This window comes from Parus major, chromosome 3 (genome assembly GCF_001522545.3).
Source record: "Parus major isolate Abel chromosome 3, Parus_major1.1, whole genome shotgun sequence".
NCBI lineage: Eukaryota > Metazoa > Chordata > Aves > Passeriformes > Paridae > Parus > Parus major.
Window position 1 is genome coordinate 92,730,262 of NC_031770.1, and position 15,405 is coordinate 92,745,666.

Genomic DNA, 15,405 nt, shown 5'->3' on the forward strand with positions numbered 1-15,405 from the left:
CCTTCTCCTTTTGAAACCTATCTCACAATCTATGTGCATTAAATTCTCCTTTTTATAATTACCTTTCAAAGATCATATTTCACAATTATCTTAGACAAAACTGAAATCCTTCTTTAAGACATTTTGTGACCCCTTTTGATCTTTGACAGGTCCTTTTTTTGATTCTGGTGATCATACATACATTCCAATAAAAGGTGGCTGTGGAAACCTTGTTGGACAAATCCAGCAATAGTGGATCAATTTATAAGAAAGAAAAAAAAACTAACTTTCCAAATAACTTGCATTTTCCTACTATTTTATAAGACAACAGCCTACTAGCAGTAATAATTAGCACCCTAATCATTGCAATCACAAATTCATTATTTATCCACCCATAATTAGTTGTCGACAATTAGACTACAGATAATGGCTGTCTCCGCTGTTAACATGATGCTTTTTACAACCAGATCCAAGAAGCTGATGTTTAAGTTGGTTTTACTGGTGATGCTTGCATGAGACCACACCAAAATTTACTTTCTGTCACTGGGGCTTCAGCAAAGATGCTTCACCTCCAAGCTACTGCACATAAGCCATCTACTCCCTATATCTTCACCGTACATCTACACTATCGACTCCAGCTCATGTACCAGGCATCTGAAGGACACCATCAGCCCTGGGTGGTGACCTGACCCCCTGCAACACAATGCCGTGAAGATGGGGTGCCTTTTTTCTCTCTCCATGGAAATTGGCATGGTTGAATGTACACCTAAATTAATGACACCTAAGATATAAGACATCATTCCAATAGCTTGCTTTCCAAAATACTGCATGAAATCTGAACAAAACAACTAAAATTTAGGTTATCAAGTTCCCCAGGAAAGCCTAGTTTTCTCAGATTTTTCCATTTAACAGCTGATGTAGCTGGCACTTTTTCCTAGGGAGAATTCATCCACTGGAAATTCTGTTGTTCCCAGCTGTGTCCCCCATGAAGACAGTACGTAATTTGCTTACTGTAATCCCTCAGAAACAACACCAAGCCAAGACATTCAACGAGCTTGCTTAACTTGAGCATCTGCAGAACACATGCTGGAGCCTTGTAAAGTTACAGGTCCCTCTACTTTCCGTACAAAACCAGACTGACTTATTTATTTATTTATATATACTATATAATATTTATTTTAAAAAAGAAAATAAAACCACAGTTTTCCTAAATTCAGACCATTACATCAAAAACAACATTTGGGTTTATAAAAACACTGCTTATTCACATTCTGCTTTGATGCCTACTGCTAACTCATCTTCCACATCATCCTGAAGCACCAGCACCACTACTGGGAGACAGTTCCTCTGTTCTGGGCACATTAGTACAGGTTAACCTGACAATAGAATTTTATAACATTGTGATCTTTTACCAGTACTAGAACTTCTTCCATAAATGCATTTAATTTCACTTCTTTCCTTCTTTTATGAGGAGTATTTGCAAGTCAAATCCTCAGACTGCCAATTCAGACAGACTAGGTATAAATTTTCCTACATTTTAATATTTCTCAGGAGCAGGGCCCTTGTGTTACATCATCTCCTTGTTTGTCATGGGAGGTACATGAGTGATAGTACAGCTGATACCATAACTTCTTGTGATGGGTTGACCCTGGCCAGCAACCAGACCCTCACCCAGTTGTTCTCTCATTCCACACTAGGGGAAGGATTGGGGAAGAAAATAAAATGGAAATCTTGTAGGTCAAAAGGAAGACAAGAAGATCCCTTAGCAACTACTGTCAAGGGCTGAACCGGCTCAACTTGGGGCAATTTCATTTTTTGCCAATTAAAATTAAAAATGGGATGGTAAGAAACAAAGACAAAAGTAAAAAGACCCTCCCCCTCTCTGTTTTTCCTCCTCACCAGGCTCAACATCACTCCATTCCCAGCTCCTTGGCCTCCTCCATCCTGAGGGGCACAGTGGGATGGGAGCTGGGGTTGTGGTCAGTCAATAACCGCTCCTCCCGGTACTTCTTCCTCTTCTTGTTTCTCTTCAGCATTAGTGTGGGTGCCTCCCACAGGCTGCAGTCCTTCAGGATAAACCTGCTCCTTCAAGGGCTGCGCCATGGGCTGCAGATGAATCTCTGCTCTGGTGCCCTGGGGCAGCTTCTCGCCCTCCTTCTTCACTGAACTTGGTGCTTGCAGAGCTGTTTCTTTCATTTTGTTCTCCTCACTCCTCACTTTTCTGCAGTACTTTTTGCCCTTCTTTACCTGTGTTTCATATGATGATGCTCCTGCCTCAGCTGTGGCTCAGCTGTGCCCTGCAGTGGGCAGTTGGATATGACTGTGTCCGGCTGGAACCGGCTGTGTCCGGCTGGGGCAGTCCCAGCCTCTCCTGACAGAACCCCCAGTGCTGCCGGGACCTGGGCACTCACACTCCAGACAGTCACATGCACAAGTTGTTTCTATAACACATTCCTACTTTCAGTTATTTCACTGTTCTCTGATGGCTCTTCTTCCTCCTGAAGCTGATAAAGGGAAAAACCTGAGTGAATTTCCTCTCAGGAGCACCACAAAGCGCTGAGGCGGTGCAACCCTGAATGACAAAAGTTGCAGCCTTTGGCCAACTGTTCCTAGGGGAGGAAAGGAGGTACTAGAGTAATACAAGACTTTATATCAAATACTATGTACAACTCTAAGCTGTCAACATGTAATAAAAATGATTTTAAGTGGGAAAAGTGACAAAGAGTATTAGGACAGCTGGGAAAACAAAAGAGCAGATTTATTTGTATTCATGAATACGCAAAAGAGTCTCCAGGGGTAAAAAATAATTATGTAAGATAAAAAGGCAGTGATGATACAAGAATAAATTAAATTAGAACAGACTTTAGGCTCTTTCAGCCTTGGGCAATATATTGCTTAGCAATTTTGATGTCCTAAAAAGTTTTTAAACTTAGTCTCAATTATGTCACAGTAATATCATGCTGAGGGAAAAAAGGAAGAGTTAAAGCAAAAGAAAAACTACACATTCAATATGTAACCACAACCTTGTCAGCAGTATAAAATGTAACAACCAGTTCCATATACTCATCCAAAAGCCTTTTTTCTTATTTTCAATTCTTAATGACTCCTTAGGAAGGCTACTGCCACTTTCCAGATATACACTTTCTACCTGTAAATACGACCCACAAAACAAGATGAACAAGCTCATTGGATGCTATCTGCCTACTCTATGCAAACCTCCATGCAAAAGTACTTTATATACTTCTGTAGTTTGTCTGCATGGCTTTCTTTTTCATGGTATCATAGCTATCACCTTGATTTACACTTAAAAAGAGCCTGACAGCAGAACTGCAATGTTCAGAAACACAGGAAAGTCAACTCTCTACCTTCTATGAAATTAGTCATTTCTCAGGTATATTTTGTCCCCTTCTTGTTGCAAGCCCCATGCTTAAACTTGAATGAGCATAACTTCAGTAACAAAATGCTGTGTTCACACAGTAAACTGCTTTTAGCACCAGAAGCAGCAAGGCAAGAGAAGGACATTGAAGATCTATATAGCAATATATAAATCCAGGCAAATACCTGGAGCTGACAGAATCAATTACCAGTACTAAAATCCCACAATTCTTTACAGTGGACATAGTGGTAAAAACACTGTCAGCTTACACAGCACACTAATGTGAGCCAAGCAGTCAAAGTAGCAGAGGCAATCATACAAGGAAATAAAAATTTTAGAGCAGAAGTACTGCCTCTGACAAAGCTAGTATTAAATTTTCAGTCTCTCTGCTCAGGTCATATTCCTAAGGACTCAGAAGTAACCCTAACTGGCTCTAAGAACACGCAATAGCAGCAAGCAGTGGCACAGCCAATTTCCTTGCTTTCTAATTTGTGGATGGGTGAGCAGGCCCCACTACTTCCAAGCTTGGCCTATCTGCCACCTTGAACTATGAAAAAGGTCTGCTGTGGCCTTGCAGGTTTGCTGTACAATCACCATTCCACCCCGCTCACCAGCACTCAACTTCGGGAAAAGAGGAAGGCACAGTGTGCTGCAAAATACTTGTGCCTGCTCTGTGGCACCCCCACCAGCAGAACGTGGTAATTAGTCAATCAGATCCTGAGCATGAAATGTCTCCTCCAGTACTGGAGACCCATCTGGGGGCTGACAACTACAACAGGCATAGTTTCCTTCATTAATGACCACTACTTGCATTTTTTGGTTCTAAATTAAGCAACGTTGCAATGACACAAGACCAAAATATTGTAATTGCTGTATATAACATTGTTGGCACAAGTCTGCTCCAATAGTTTTCTGAGAATATATTTAACACTACCAAGTAAAATGTATTTACCTATTAATTGAAACAGCCATATAGCAAAACAATAACATTTAAATTCATTTTACAGATTATTTACCAGAAAAAAAAGGGTACTTTACCCATACCAACACTATTATACATTGTTCTTCCCACCCCAGTCTCTACCCACACATAATCTCATAGTTAGTAGAGCTGTACACAAGAATGTCTTGCTTCTGCTTCAATTAATCTTGGGAACTGTGCAGCTGTCTTGGGCTGCAGAGGCAGCCAATCAGTTGCTTGCACTGTGCATTCATATAAGAATAAATAAAATGCCAGTAATGATGCTGTTTCCTTGACTAACTAACTAAAAAGCATCAGGAATTAATTCCTGAAAAACATCCTGAAAGAAATGCTTAGAACTGTACTTTGCTATTTTGCAATAAGGCAAGTTTTTGGTCTTTATGGCCATTGTTTTTATTGTTTATTTAAGGTAGCTTATACTAAACCATGAAGCATCATGTGGTACCAAATGAAGTATCCTCATGGTCAGAGCCCAATGCAAAAATGGACCACACACTTCAAATACACAAGTCAGAAGGGCCATTTCCAAGAGATGGTTTTTAACTGTTTTTAATACTTATATATAGCACAGCTTCTAGTGTTCTAAACATGCTTGTGCGAATTAGACATGAAATGCTGGTAAAAGGACATTGGTTTGCAAGATTTTTATAGCTATTTTCATTAAAATTACATTACCTTTGTCAAGTTTAACATTTCAAAATAAATCACTTTTTTAGCGCATGCACTGCAAAAACTGTTTAAGCTACAAATAGCAAGCAAAAAATAACAGGCATTATTTTAATCAGTAAATGAAACTCACGATAGACAGCTATTCAATAAAATACTTTTATTTATGTATAAAGATGCTTTTCAACAAACATTATATTGTACAAGGGAAGACTTGAATTTGCTTAACACTTTTAAATTCACTTTAAGGGGGAGTCTCCCTGAGGTTAAAGAAGGTTTCTTATAACTGTGTATCACATCAATATTTAATCCATGTTATCAGGAAAACACAAAAAGACTCTGAAAGATTTGGACATGGATATTTAGACGAAGATGGCAGGATGTATTGAAAACTACTAGACAAAAAATATTGCAGTGGTAATGCGACTACTCCAACATCATGACCAATACTGCAAGTAAGAACAAAAATAAAGAAAATTGGTGGGTTCAGGGGGGAAAACAATGACAAATTTTGGAGAATAAAAATAGGAAAGAAATGGAGGAAAACACAAACTGTTATTTAGGAATGCTGTATGAAGACAGTAAGAGCCAGATGACTGAAAAAGGTGTCTCAGATCAGATATTTTTCTTTAAAAAAACCCCAAACCGAAAAAACTGAATGCCATTATCCTCATCACAGTTTGCTGATTTGGGTTTTTGTTGTTTGGATTTTTTTAAAAAAAGCTCCAGCTGGAAAGGTGACACGAATAACACTCTTCAATTCAGCTTGTTCAACAATAAAGCAGAGGCAAGTCCATAGCAATCACCTTGGCAAACAAATAATACACCCAAAATAACATTATGCAAATTTTCCAAATCCACAGCAGCATACCCTGTGACCCAAACCAGACACTGCTGAAGCTAATTGAATTTTTCTAGAGGGAACTGTGGATGAGGCTGTATAAGAAGGCCCAGGACTGGGATAAATTTCACTTAGTAAAATTTACAAACAAGATTTAGCTACTCTACCTTTGGGCTGAAAAGGAGCACTTAGTTATAAGGGTAAATAGACACCAAAATCCTCAGTTCAAGAACTTTTTCAGACTTGTTTCAGAGCAACGTGACTTCTACAACAATAAACCAGAAAATCCTCCTAAAGGGACCAGTCAACAGACAGTGAAGAATCCCAGAAGTCTGGGATTGGAAGAGACTTCACAGATTACCTAGCTCCAACCCTCCTGCTGTAGGCAGGGACACCTTCCAGTACTCCAGATTGTTCAAAGCCCCATCCACCCTCACCTGGAACACTTCCAGGGTCGGGGTATCCAGAACTTCTCTGGACAACCTGTTCCAGTGCATCACCACCCTCACAGGAAACAATTTCTTCCTAATATAATCTATCTCTCCTTCTTTTAGTTTAAAGCCATTACCCTTGTCCTATCACTACATGCCCTTATAAAAGGTCCTTTTATACTCAAGTGTAATAAAAGAAGCTCTGTGTAACAGAACTGGTAACTCCAACACAAAGCCATGAAGGAGATGAAGAAGAAAGGTCTGTATTTTTGTTGTGTCGTATTTCTTCAGCTGGACTGTAAAGTACCCTTAAACCAAAAGAAATAAAATAAGTGCTGTTATTTGCTTTATAGCTTTCTTGTTCTAGCTGGTCTACCATTATATAGGTTAACAGGGGCTCTAACATTAACATTATATAGTTAAGACATGCAAACCCTAAGTCTTTTTGTGAAAAAATTCACACTAGGATGCAAACTAAAAAGACTGAATTATGATGATAAAACCATTATTTTAATTTAAGATTTTAAATTCAATTAATAAAGTTATACCAATCAATAATATATTAAACTTTAGACATCTGATACTATGACATAAATTTCCAGCTGTCTTTTTTCAGTCTCAATTAACTACTAACCCCCACCCTCCATATTATTTTATTTTAGCACATTGGAACTTCACATTCCTTAGCTAGCCACTACAAGAATTACACAGTCATCCCACACTTCTTCTGATGCTTCCATTTCCTGTTAGGATTCTTCAGAATTCTGTAGCTGGGATTTTAGCAATTATTATCTTGTTTTATCCACTCCAAACCTTCAAAGTTTTGCACTTCACAGAGTACACCATCATTCTGATACCAGATGACATTGTCTCTGCCTTTCTCCCTGGAACTCTTGCAAGTGAGGTTTGGATTCTGCAAGATATGCATTCAGATCATGTTTTTTGGCTCCACAGGCAAGCAATTCATCCCTATGGTTTCTTCCAAAGTGCTTTTAACATTATTCTCCCTCAGACAACTCCTCAAGACAGCTTTCAAACTTTTGAGAACCCTTTTTACTATAGGATGGCACCCAGGCAGGCAACACTGCAACTTCATTTTGCCCATCTTAAAAATAAGAAGGTAGCTCAAAATTTATATTTTATCTATGAAATATAAGCAGAATAACAGACAGGGATGCTGTGTAAAATTGCTGTGACCCTCAGCCTGGTTTTGAATGGGCAATTTCAGATATTCACCACTCTATCATTATCAACAATATCTGGATATATATTTGTGACCTAAAGTAAGCAGTTTCCTTCACATCAGAACAGCAATTCAACTCTGTACTCACACAGAGTGAATTCGGGAACACAGCAACCTGACCACTCCCTTCACTCAGAACAAATCAAAGACATTCCCAATAGAAATTAATAAAATGGGGCTGTTTACACCAAAGAGTGCTTCCCTCACACATTTAAAACAGTATGTTCCACCACAGATCAGTCCACAAAGTCTCTAATTCATGGCTTGATCTAAAATTCTTCACAGCTTGGGCTCTCCCAGTTTTAAAGCTTTGGGAAATAAATCTGTGTAGCAGTCATGTCACACAGAGTTCCAATTAACCATTTTTTTAAAATCTCATTTGTTCCATGCATCAAAACTAATAACCCCTGTCATTCTCCTGCCACTAGGCGTCACTCTCTTCTATCGTGATCTTTATCCCTCCATCCTCTTCCCAACATTTCACCCAGGAACCATCAATATTTTAAGTGGGGGAACATCCATCACCGTTAGTCCCTATCTAAAGAACAACCCAGTTTCTCAGGTCAAGGAAAGATTTTTGTGATGTGTTAGATAAAGTGCAAAGGATTGTTAGTGTCACTTGGTATGTTCTTTCAAGTTAAATTAAAATATTAAAATAACCGAACTCCTACAGGAGGTGATACGGGCTTTCCTCCATAGAGGAGTCACCTCAGGTTCTGAAACCATCTAAAACTAAGTGCATTCCCAAAAATAAGAGGAACCATAACAGAAGCACTAGTGGAGCTAATTGCATGACCCATCATGTGGGACCTACAAATGAAATAATTTTACTAATCAAGCAGCATTTTTTTTCAAGGACAATACACAGTCACCTTCTGGTGACTTTCTGGTGTTGCCACTTGTATTTCATTGATTTCAAGTCCAGAGACCACTCAAATGGCAAATGCATCGATCTCCACATGCATGGTTTTGATGGATATGAACTCCTCCCATACTAAGGGCAACCTCGAAAAACTACAACTTTGACAACAAAACCTCAAACAATTATTTTCCTGTTCCTTAAGTGGACTTAAAAGAAAAAAAGAAAAACAAATACCCAAAAAAACCAAAGCCCATAAACCAACCAACAACAAAACCCAAACCCAGGCCACGACTGCATTCTACCACTGACCAGTTCTTCCACTTGGAATGATTCACTGACACACAGAAATTAGGTACCCATGCATACCTAACTTGGATCATAATTGATCCTAACAAACAATTTAACACAATTTTCAGTATCTCCACCATATGTGAAATAGGATTCAAGCTAAACTTGATTCAAGCTGAGCTTAACAGATGACTTACTGTAAAGCCACTTTGAAGCATTAGGAAAGGAAACATGTCATTAGGGAGCACATCACTACTAAATTATGAAATACTGTCCAACCTGATAAATTGTTGATGTAATTCATAACAAGGGTTGAAGTTCTTATATGTATACACAGAAGAAATACAAACAATGGTTTTCAACACTTGTGATGCATACAGAGTGCTAACAGCAGTCACTGTGTCAATGAGCTTCTTGCAAAATCTTCTAGTTTACGTGCAAAGAATGATTTTGCATTGTATTCTTCTGTTACCCTGCTGGGAAATCGTTGCTTCAATGCTATATCCTCTTCTTTTGATGTGTTTCACCATTTAATTTTCCATTTTCCACTGCTTTATTTTCAAAGTTCCAGTCAGTTGGGCTGAGGAGTTGCTGAGTTTTTTTATATGTCCAGTATGGGTTAAGTATTAGTGTAACAGCAAATAATCCAGAGAATAAAACAATAAAGTGAAGAAGTCCCAGATTTTCTACAATAGAATTCCAATTGAAAATACACACCCACCACATGTGGTAGGTAAGAATCATGCGGCAGTGGAACAGATGGATCATCACCCACTGGTTTGCCTTCCAGAAAAAGGTGTTAGCACGGCCAGCCTAGAAAAATAAGAACACAAAGTATGCAGAAGTGAGATTGTGACTTCAAGATAAGGAACTGAGGAATCTGTAGAACTAATACAAATATCCAGCTTTCATATACACACACTCTCAGACATTTTTTCCTCATAGTGCAGTGTTACTCCACATATATATGGCATCCCTAACTTGGTATGGATCTATACCATCCCACTGTGCATGCACACACCACCAAACAAACCTACATGGAGGCCTGCACAAATACCATCATGACAAAAGCAGGTATGACAATAACACAGATATCAGCTGGATAAAGGCAGATTTGATGAAAAACTATCCAAACAAACCACACATTATCTATGAACAAGTGAAATGCATGAAAACTGTTATAAAGATAATCTGAAAATTATCACATTCTTACCTTCAGAAGCATCCAGGAAATGCACGTTGAGGGAGTACTCATCTCCAGCAACATTCCCATCAAAGGCAGATAATGTCCAGATTTCACATTAATTACTAAACCAGCCAAGCCACCAAAAGCAAGCAAATGATGAACTACCAGGAAAACATCAAATGTTCTAAAAACTATGTTGGACATGTGAACTGCTACATTTTCAAGCAAGAAAAATCCAGCTGCTATTAAACAGTTAAACCAACTCCACTTTTGCTGTGAATAGACTTTGTCAGCATGAAAAACGGGATCTATGAGCAAAGCCCATAACCCAGCAACACAACTCTGAAGTCCAAACACACCACGTGTGACTGCCATATTCCAAAACACTTTCTCCTTTGCATGCAAGGCACGGTAAGTGGTGCTTCTCCAAGAAGACAACCAGTGAGACAGAAGAAATACTCCCAAGTAGATTAAAAAACCAGCAGCTAAAAATATCAAACGAACTTCCCATAAGAGATAGTCCCAGTCAAAAATGGTCCCAAACAGTGGATCATCATTTGTAGGATTCATTTCTTCTCTTTTGACACTTCTCATCCCCACTATAGTTTCCTTCATGCCTATTTAGTCTCTTCTGTTATGCAAACCAGTAAGCATGAACTCTTTCATCTGGAACAAGGAGAAAAAATTTAAGTGAATTTTTAAGTACATCTATATATATATAGATAGATAGATAGATAGATAGATTCTAAACCATAGAGGGCTTACATCCACTGCAGTTATGACTTTGATCCTGTTGCCATTAGGTACAGTCATCCTGAAGACAGGTAGACAGACAAAAAAAAAACTTAAGCAACAAGATTTACAACTGGCCTGTGAAGTCCCTACTAGCACAAAATAATGTGGTGAAGCAAAAGCAGAAGAGGGTCAAGTAGGAAGGCAAGAAAGAAAGAGAAAATACAGGAAGAAAATCCTGTTTTGTTACTTATGAAACTTTTATTTCAACAGCATTGCGCAGTTATTTTCCTACTCCCCTGTTTCTCCTGCACTGATTTTCCAGCATTTGCTACAGCTTTGGGTGCAATTCAGAATCATAAATACAGATCCAGGACATAAAACTACAGAAAATCAATGCAGTACGGGGGACCACTTATACCAAAAAGGGGCTGTAATGATCATGGCTCAAAATAAGACTGCAATCAGTTTATGAACATGAAGCCACTTTCCAAAAGAACCCATATTCAAAAATGGAAAAAGAGTATGGAATGCAGACAAGCAGCATTGTTACATATTATTAGCAACATCAGTGTAATTAGCTGAACACCCCAGCATTAAGTGCCTCAAGTTGTCTGAAACTTCCTGAACACGCTGTAGTTCAAAAACAAAGGCTTGTGGGGAGGGAAAAGCCTGATAATACAGAAATACATAAATTCGAGGTGGTTTTATGAACCATATAGATGATACGAGCAAGACCACCACACCCGCCGCAACCTGTGAGCGCTTAACAGCACCGTGCGTATGGGAGTCTGGTCAAGGCAAGTGAAAAGGCCACAAAGACCACCGAGGGCACAGCGCACGGCAAGAAGCTCCCGCCTTGCTTCAGCAGGCAGCAAATGCCATCACCACTCCCCGGGGTGCACCCTGTGGGGCACCTACTCGCCCTGCTCTTTGCTCGCAGGTGCCACGCTCCAAGGAGGGGATGGACCGGGAGCCCCAAAGAGCCTTCGGGCATTCCCTGGCATCACATTTGGCAAGACAGACTTGACGTCCCAGCAGCCCCCTCGCCCTCATCTCCCCGGGGAAAACCAGGGCAAAACACACCAACCTCACAGCCCGACCAGGCCCTGCACAGCGCGACCCACTACCGCAAGCCCTGGCTCTATCAGGGCCGCGACAGCTCCTCCTCCCCGGCACAGACACGGCACCGACACCCTCCGTAACCCTCCCCCGCTCCCGGGGACTCCGAGCCCCTCGCGCAGACCTAGGGACCAGCCCCGACGCACGAACCCCGCTCCTCACCCACAGCGCTGCCCGCAATGACAGGACGGCCCTTCCCGGCTGCGGGACTGCCCTCCCCGGTCCCCCAGGAGCGCCCGGCCCGGCCCGGCGAGGCCTGCCTGGGGAGGCCTCGACCCGGCTCGACCCGCCGGTCCCACGGCACCACCCGCAGCCGCCGGGCGCCCTCTACGCATGCGCCGCAGTCAGCACCAACCACGGAGCGCGGCGGGATGGGGAGAGGGAGGCGCGGCTGTACCACTCGGGCAGGGGGGGCTTGTTTACAAGGCGGCTGTGGCCAGCTGCGAGCAGGGCTGAGCATTGCCAGCAGGGAGAGGTTAACCCTTGAGAGATGTCTGCTCAGCAACACTACCAGTGAAAAAAAAATATCAGTGGTGGCATAGCCAGTACATTTAGCTATAATTATCCAGTTTCATTAAAGACAGCAAGTTATTGAATGGATTTCACAATGTTCTGCTACATGATTCTCTTCATATTTGTGACAATTGGTGTTGTCATCCCAGTGACTCAGGCTGAGTCTCCCGAGGTGGCTGAAACTACCCCGGGAGGCTTCCTCGGCTGTGTGACAGGCCCACACCCGCGGTGTACTTTGTCTTTAACAGGAGTGACTGGCACAGACTCTGGATTTTGCCAGGAAAACGCTCAGTGCCACAACAGATCAGGTGATTCTTCAACAAGAGCAGACAAAACAGACAAATAAACAAGCCACAACTTTTGTCAGGTGGAACCTGGAACAGCTGAAATACTAACCTGTGCCTACCTAGGATGAGAGACCAGAGCTGGAAAATCTGCATCGGCAGGCTGACACGTTCTCATGGGGAGAGGGAAGTGCTGTCATTCCCTGTGGAAAACTGGCACCATAGCAAGATAGCTGGTCACCAGGGGTTTTCCACATTTGCTTTTAATGGCTAATGTGATACTGTAATTGCTAATGTGATACCGGGGTCTGCGGCAGACCCATGTGAAAAGTAAGATCTGTTCATATGCTACCTCAGTAGTTTACATACAGGCAGCCAGAAACACCTGTTTGTTGGGAAAGTCTGGGGACAAAACCTACCTCTTGTGCCTTCTTTTAATGTGCCGGGTGTGAGGGACCTTCTCTCTGAGCTCCCCTGCATTCAGCCCAAAGGGACAGCAGGGCTCGGTGCTTACACACGCAGACAGTACCTGTGTGCCACTGAGGTGAGCCACGGGCACAGCACACCTGCCTCTTCCCTGCCAGTAACCTCAGGAGGACCAGGCTCAGCAAGAAATGCTGAGCAAGAAATTTCAGCAAAAATACTGATTTCATACAGCAGGCACAATTGAGTGACAGAGCTCTGGCAAATTTGTCTTCGAGGAATCATTTTTGCACAAAAGGGATAGGAAATTTGCTCCGAAGCCTTGGGATTTGATTAGAGCCATTTACTGATGCTGGACCACAGGGCCTAAGAGATGTGAAGAAATCTGGCAGAGTTCTCACTTGAAAAGTTCTTCCTAGCTGACAGTGGATATTTGCTTATCAACCCCTGTTTTCTAGCAGGTGCCAGAGCTGTCCTGAGAAACCTGAAAAGGATGGTAAAGCTGGTCAAGCAAAAGCTGGGAAGAAGTTGAAAGAAGTTTCTCTCTCAAGCAACATGATGGGGCTTATGTACCAAGGGCATGTGTTTTAGTTTTCCCAAATTTTATTCTTTGCCAGAATAGTCTTCAAATAATTCCTTTAAGTTGTCAAGGAAGGAGATTTTTTTACTTACATATAAAGAACTGTGACCATAATGTCAAAAGCAAGATCACTTGTCTTTTTTGTGGATTTTCTTTGTCTTTGCTGCCTTTCTTGCCTTCTCAAAGAAAGAAATGTATTAAAAAAAAAAAAAAAAAAAGTAACATCTTTTAGTTACTGGCAGCCATAGCCACGTTGAAATAGTTCAGTGTTACTTTCTGAATCCTCTACTGATACAACAACCATACTTACTAACAGCTTTTTTACAGGCATTCCCTTATGATCATGTCAGGTATTTCAAAGTAGTTCGTCACGCAGTGAGGCTCATCTTCCACATTATGTCGTATTCACTTTTCCCTTTTACAGACATTCTGTCTGGGTGCTACAGCATGCCCTGTCCAAAGCTAAATTTCCTATCTAGACTGTCTCAATTTTGGAAGAGTTTCTCAGCATCCTCAAAATGTCATGGCTGGAAGAGCAAAGAGCACCTCCTGACAGGGATCCCTGCCTGCAGTCTGGATGATCCACTCATTCCTTGTAGCTAAAAGCCTCTCCATACTGATTTGGTAGTTCTTGCCTGAAGTCAAGAACTGAATCTTTTTCACTATACAATACCTGTGTTTTGTTGCCTCCATGTCTACATTTATACAACCTCCACCATGTGAGGGCTGCCTTTTACTTTGAAACAAGTGGTTGCATCCCTGCTGAGAACTGAAAATTATTTCAGTTTTCACTGCTCCCAAACCATATGTATAAATGTTGGCTTCAGAAGGTAATTTTGACCATACTTCTGCCACAAATGGACACATGCCGAATTCCCAGGAACCCTTTAGACAAGTACCAGTTAGTCCAGGTGAACTTTAGCATACCTTAGTGTCATAGCAATAATTAAATAGTGCATGTGGTAACCAATCAGTAGCTTCTCTGTTTTATTTAAAAATACACAGGTACCTGATGATAGTTAAGAATGTCTTTAGTTTTAACACTTTTGTTTTCATTATTCCCCAAATCAAAGTGGCATAATCCCAAGTCCTGCTCCATGTGCTTCCAGGGGCAGACTAGTCCCCTTTTGGTGGTGTGAGAGCACATAAAAGGTAGGCTTAGGAGATGTATGGGGAACACAAGGACAACCAGTGACACCGTCAGTGAGAGGGGAGCTGAGCCTACTGTTTGTGCAGAGACTGCAGGACTACAGTAGGATTTTATGTGTAAGTGGTGGGAATACGGAATATGGCCTACCTGTGCTTCCATTGCCCTTCACAGTGAGGTGAGTAATGTGTTTCAGACCAAGTTGAGAAAGGAGTTTCAAACCTATTATCAAATTAATCCATCCACTTCAGAAAACTGTTTGTTCTGTAAACATTTGTCTTGGACATGTAGTGGCATAAAAGTCCATAGTAAGCCACTCTGAATTCTGCCTTTTGCAGTGGCAACAGCAGGGATTTTTCTCTCTGCAGGAGACATGGCGTGATGGGGCCTGAAGTTATCTGTGGCAAAAGGGATGGAAATTGGAAGAAAACCTGCCTGGTGAAGCTATTCCCTGATCATTTTATAGCTCTTTGTCATCCTCTAAGTAAGCATATGAAAGAACTCAAGTTACTGCCTAAGGTTATTTTCATTTTCATATATTCATTTTAAAATTTCAAAGTACCAAACACATGTAGTCTGTGTATGTTGAACTAAATCATATGATCATAAATAAAACCTGAGCTGGTAATCTTCCTAACAGAGGATAAAAAGTCTACTGATAATTTAAAAGCCAAGACCTCACTGACTTCTCAAAAGGTTTTAGCCCTCTGCACCCAAAGTTTTAGAAAAACTCACACATTTACAGACATT

The 15,405-nt window shown here is 41.1% G+C and overlaps 1 protein-coding gene across 2 annotated transcripts; it reads right to left on the reverse strand.

Annotated features, from left to right (window-relative positions):
- Positions 1–6,743: 6,743 nt before the first annotated feature.
- CLN8 (CLN8 transmembrane ER and ERGIC protein) lies at positions 6,744–12,016 on the reverse strand. Of its 2 annotated transcripts, XM_015623393.3 has the most exons (4): positions 11,871–12,016; positions 10,620–10,668; positions 9,882–10,520; positions 9,022–9,481 (listed from the first exon to the last, which is right to left on the reverse strand). In XM_015623393.3, the coding sequence occupies exons 3-4, from the start codon at positions 10,467–10,469 to the stop codon at positions 9,167–9,169; spliced, it is 903 nt and encodes a 300-aa protein (XP_015478879.1). In that variant the 5' UTR covers positions 10,470–10,520; positions 10,620–10,668; positions 11,871–12,016; the 3' UTR covers positions 9,022–9,166. The 2 variants fall into 2 exon arrangements, with proteins under 2 accessions (XP_015478877.1, XP_015478879.1); XM_015623391.3 differs by lacking the exon at positions 10,620–10,668 and having other exon boundaries at positions 6,744–9,481.
- Positions 12,017–15,405: the final 3,389 nt, after the last annotated feature.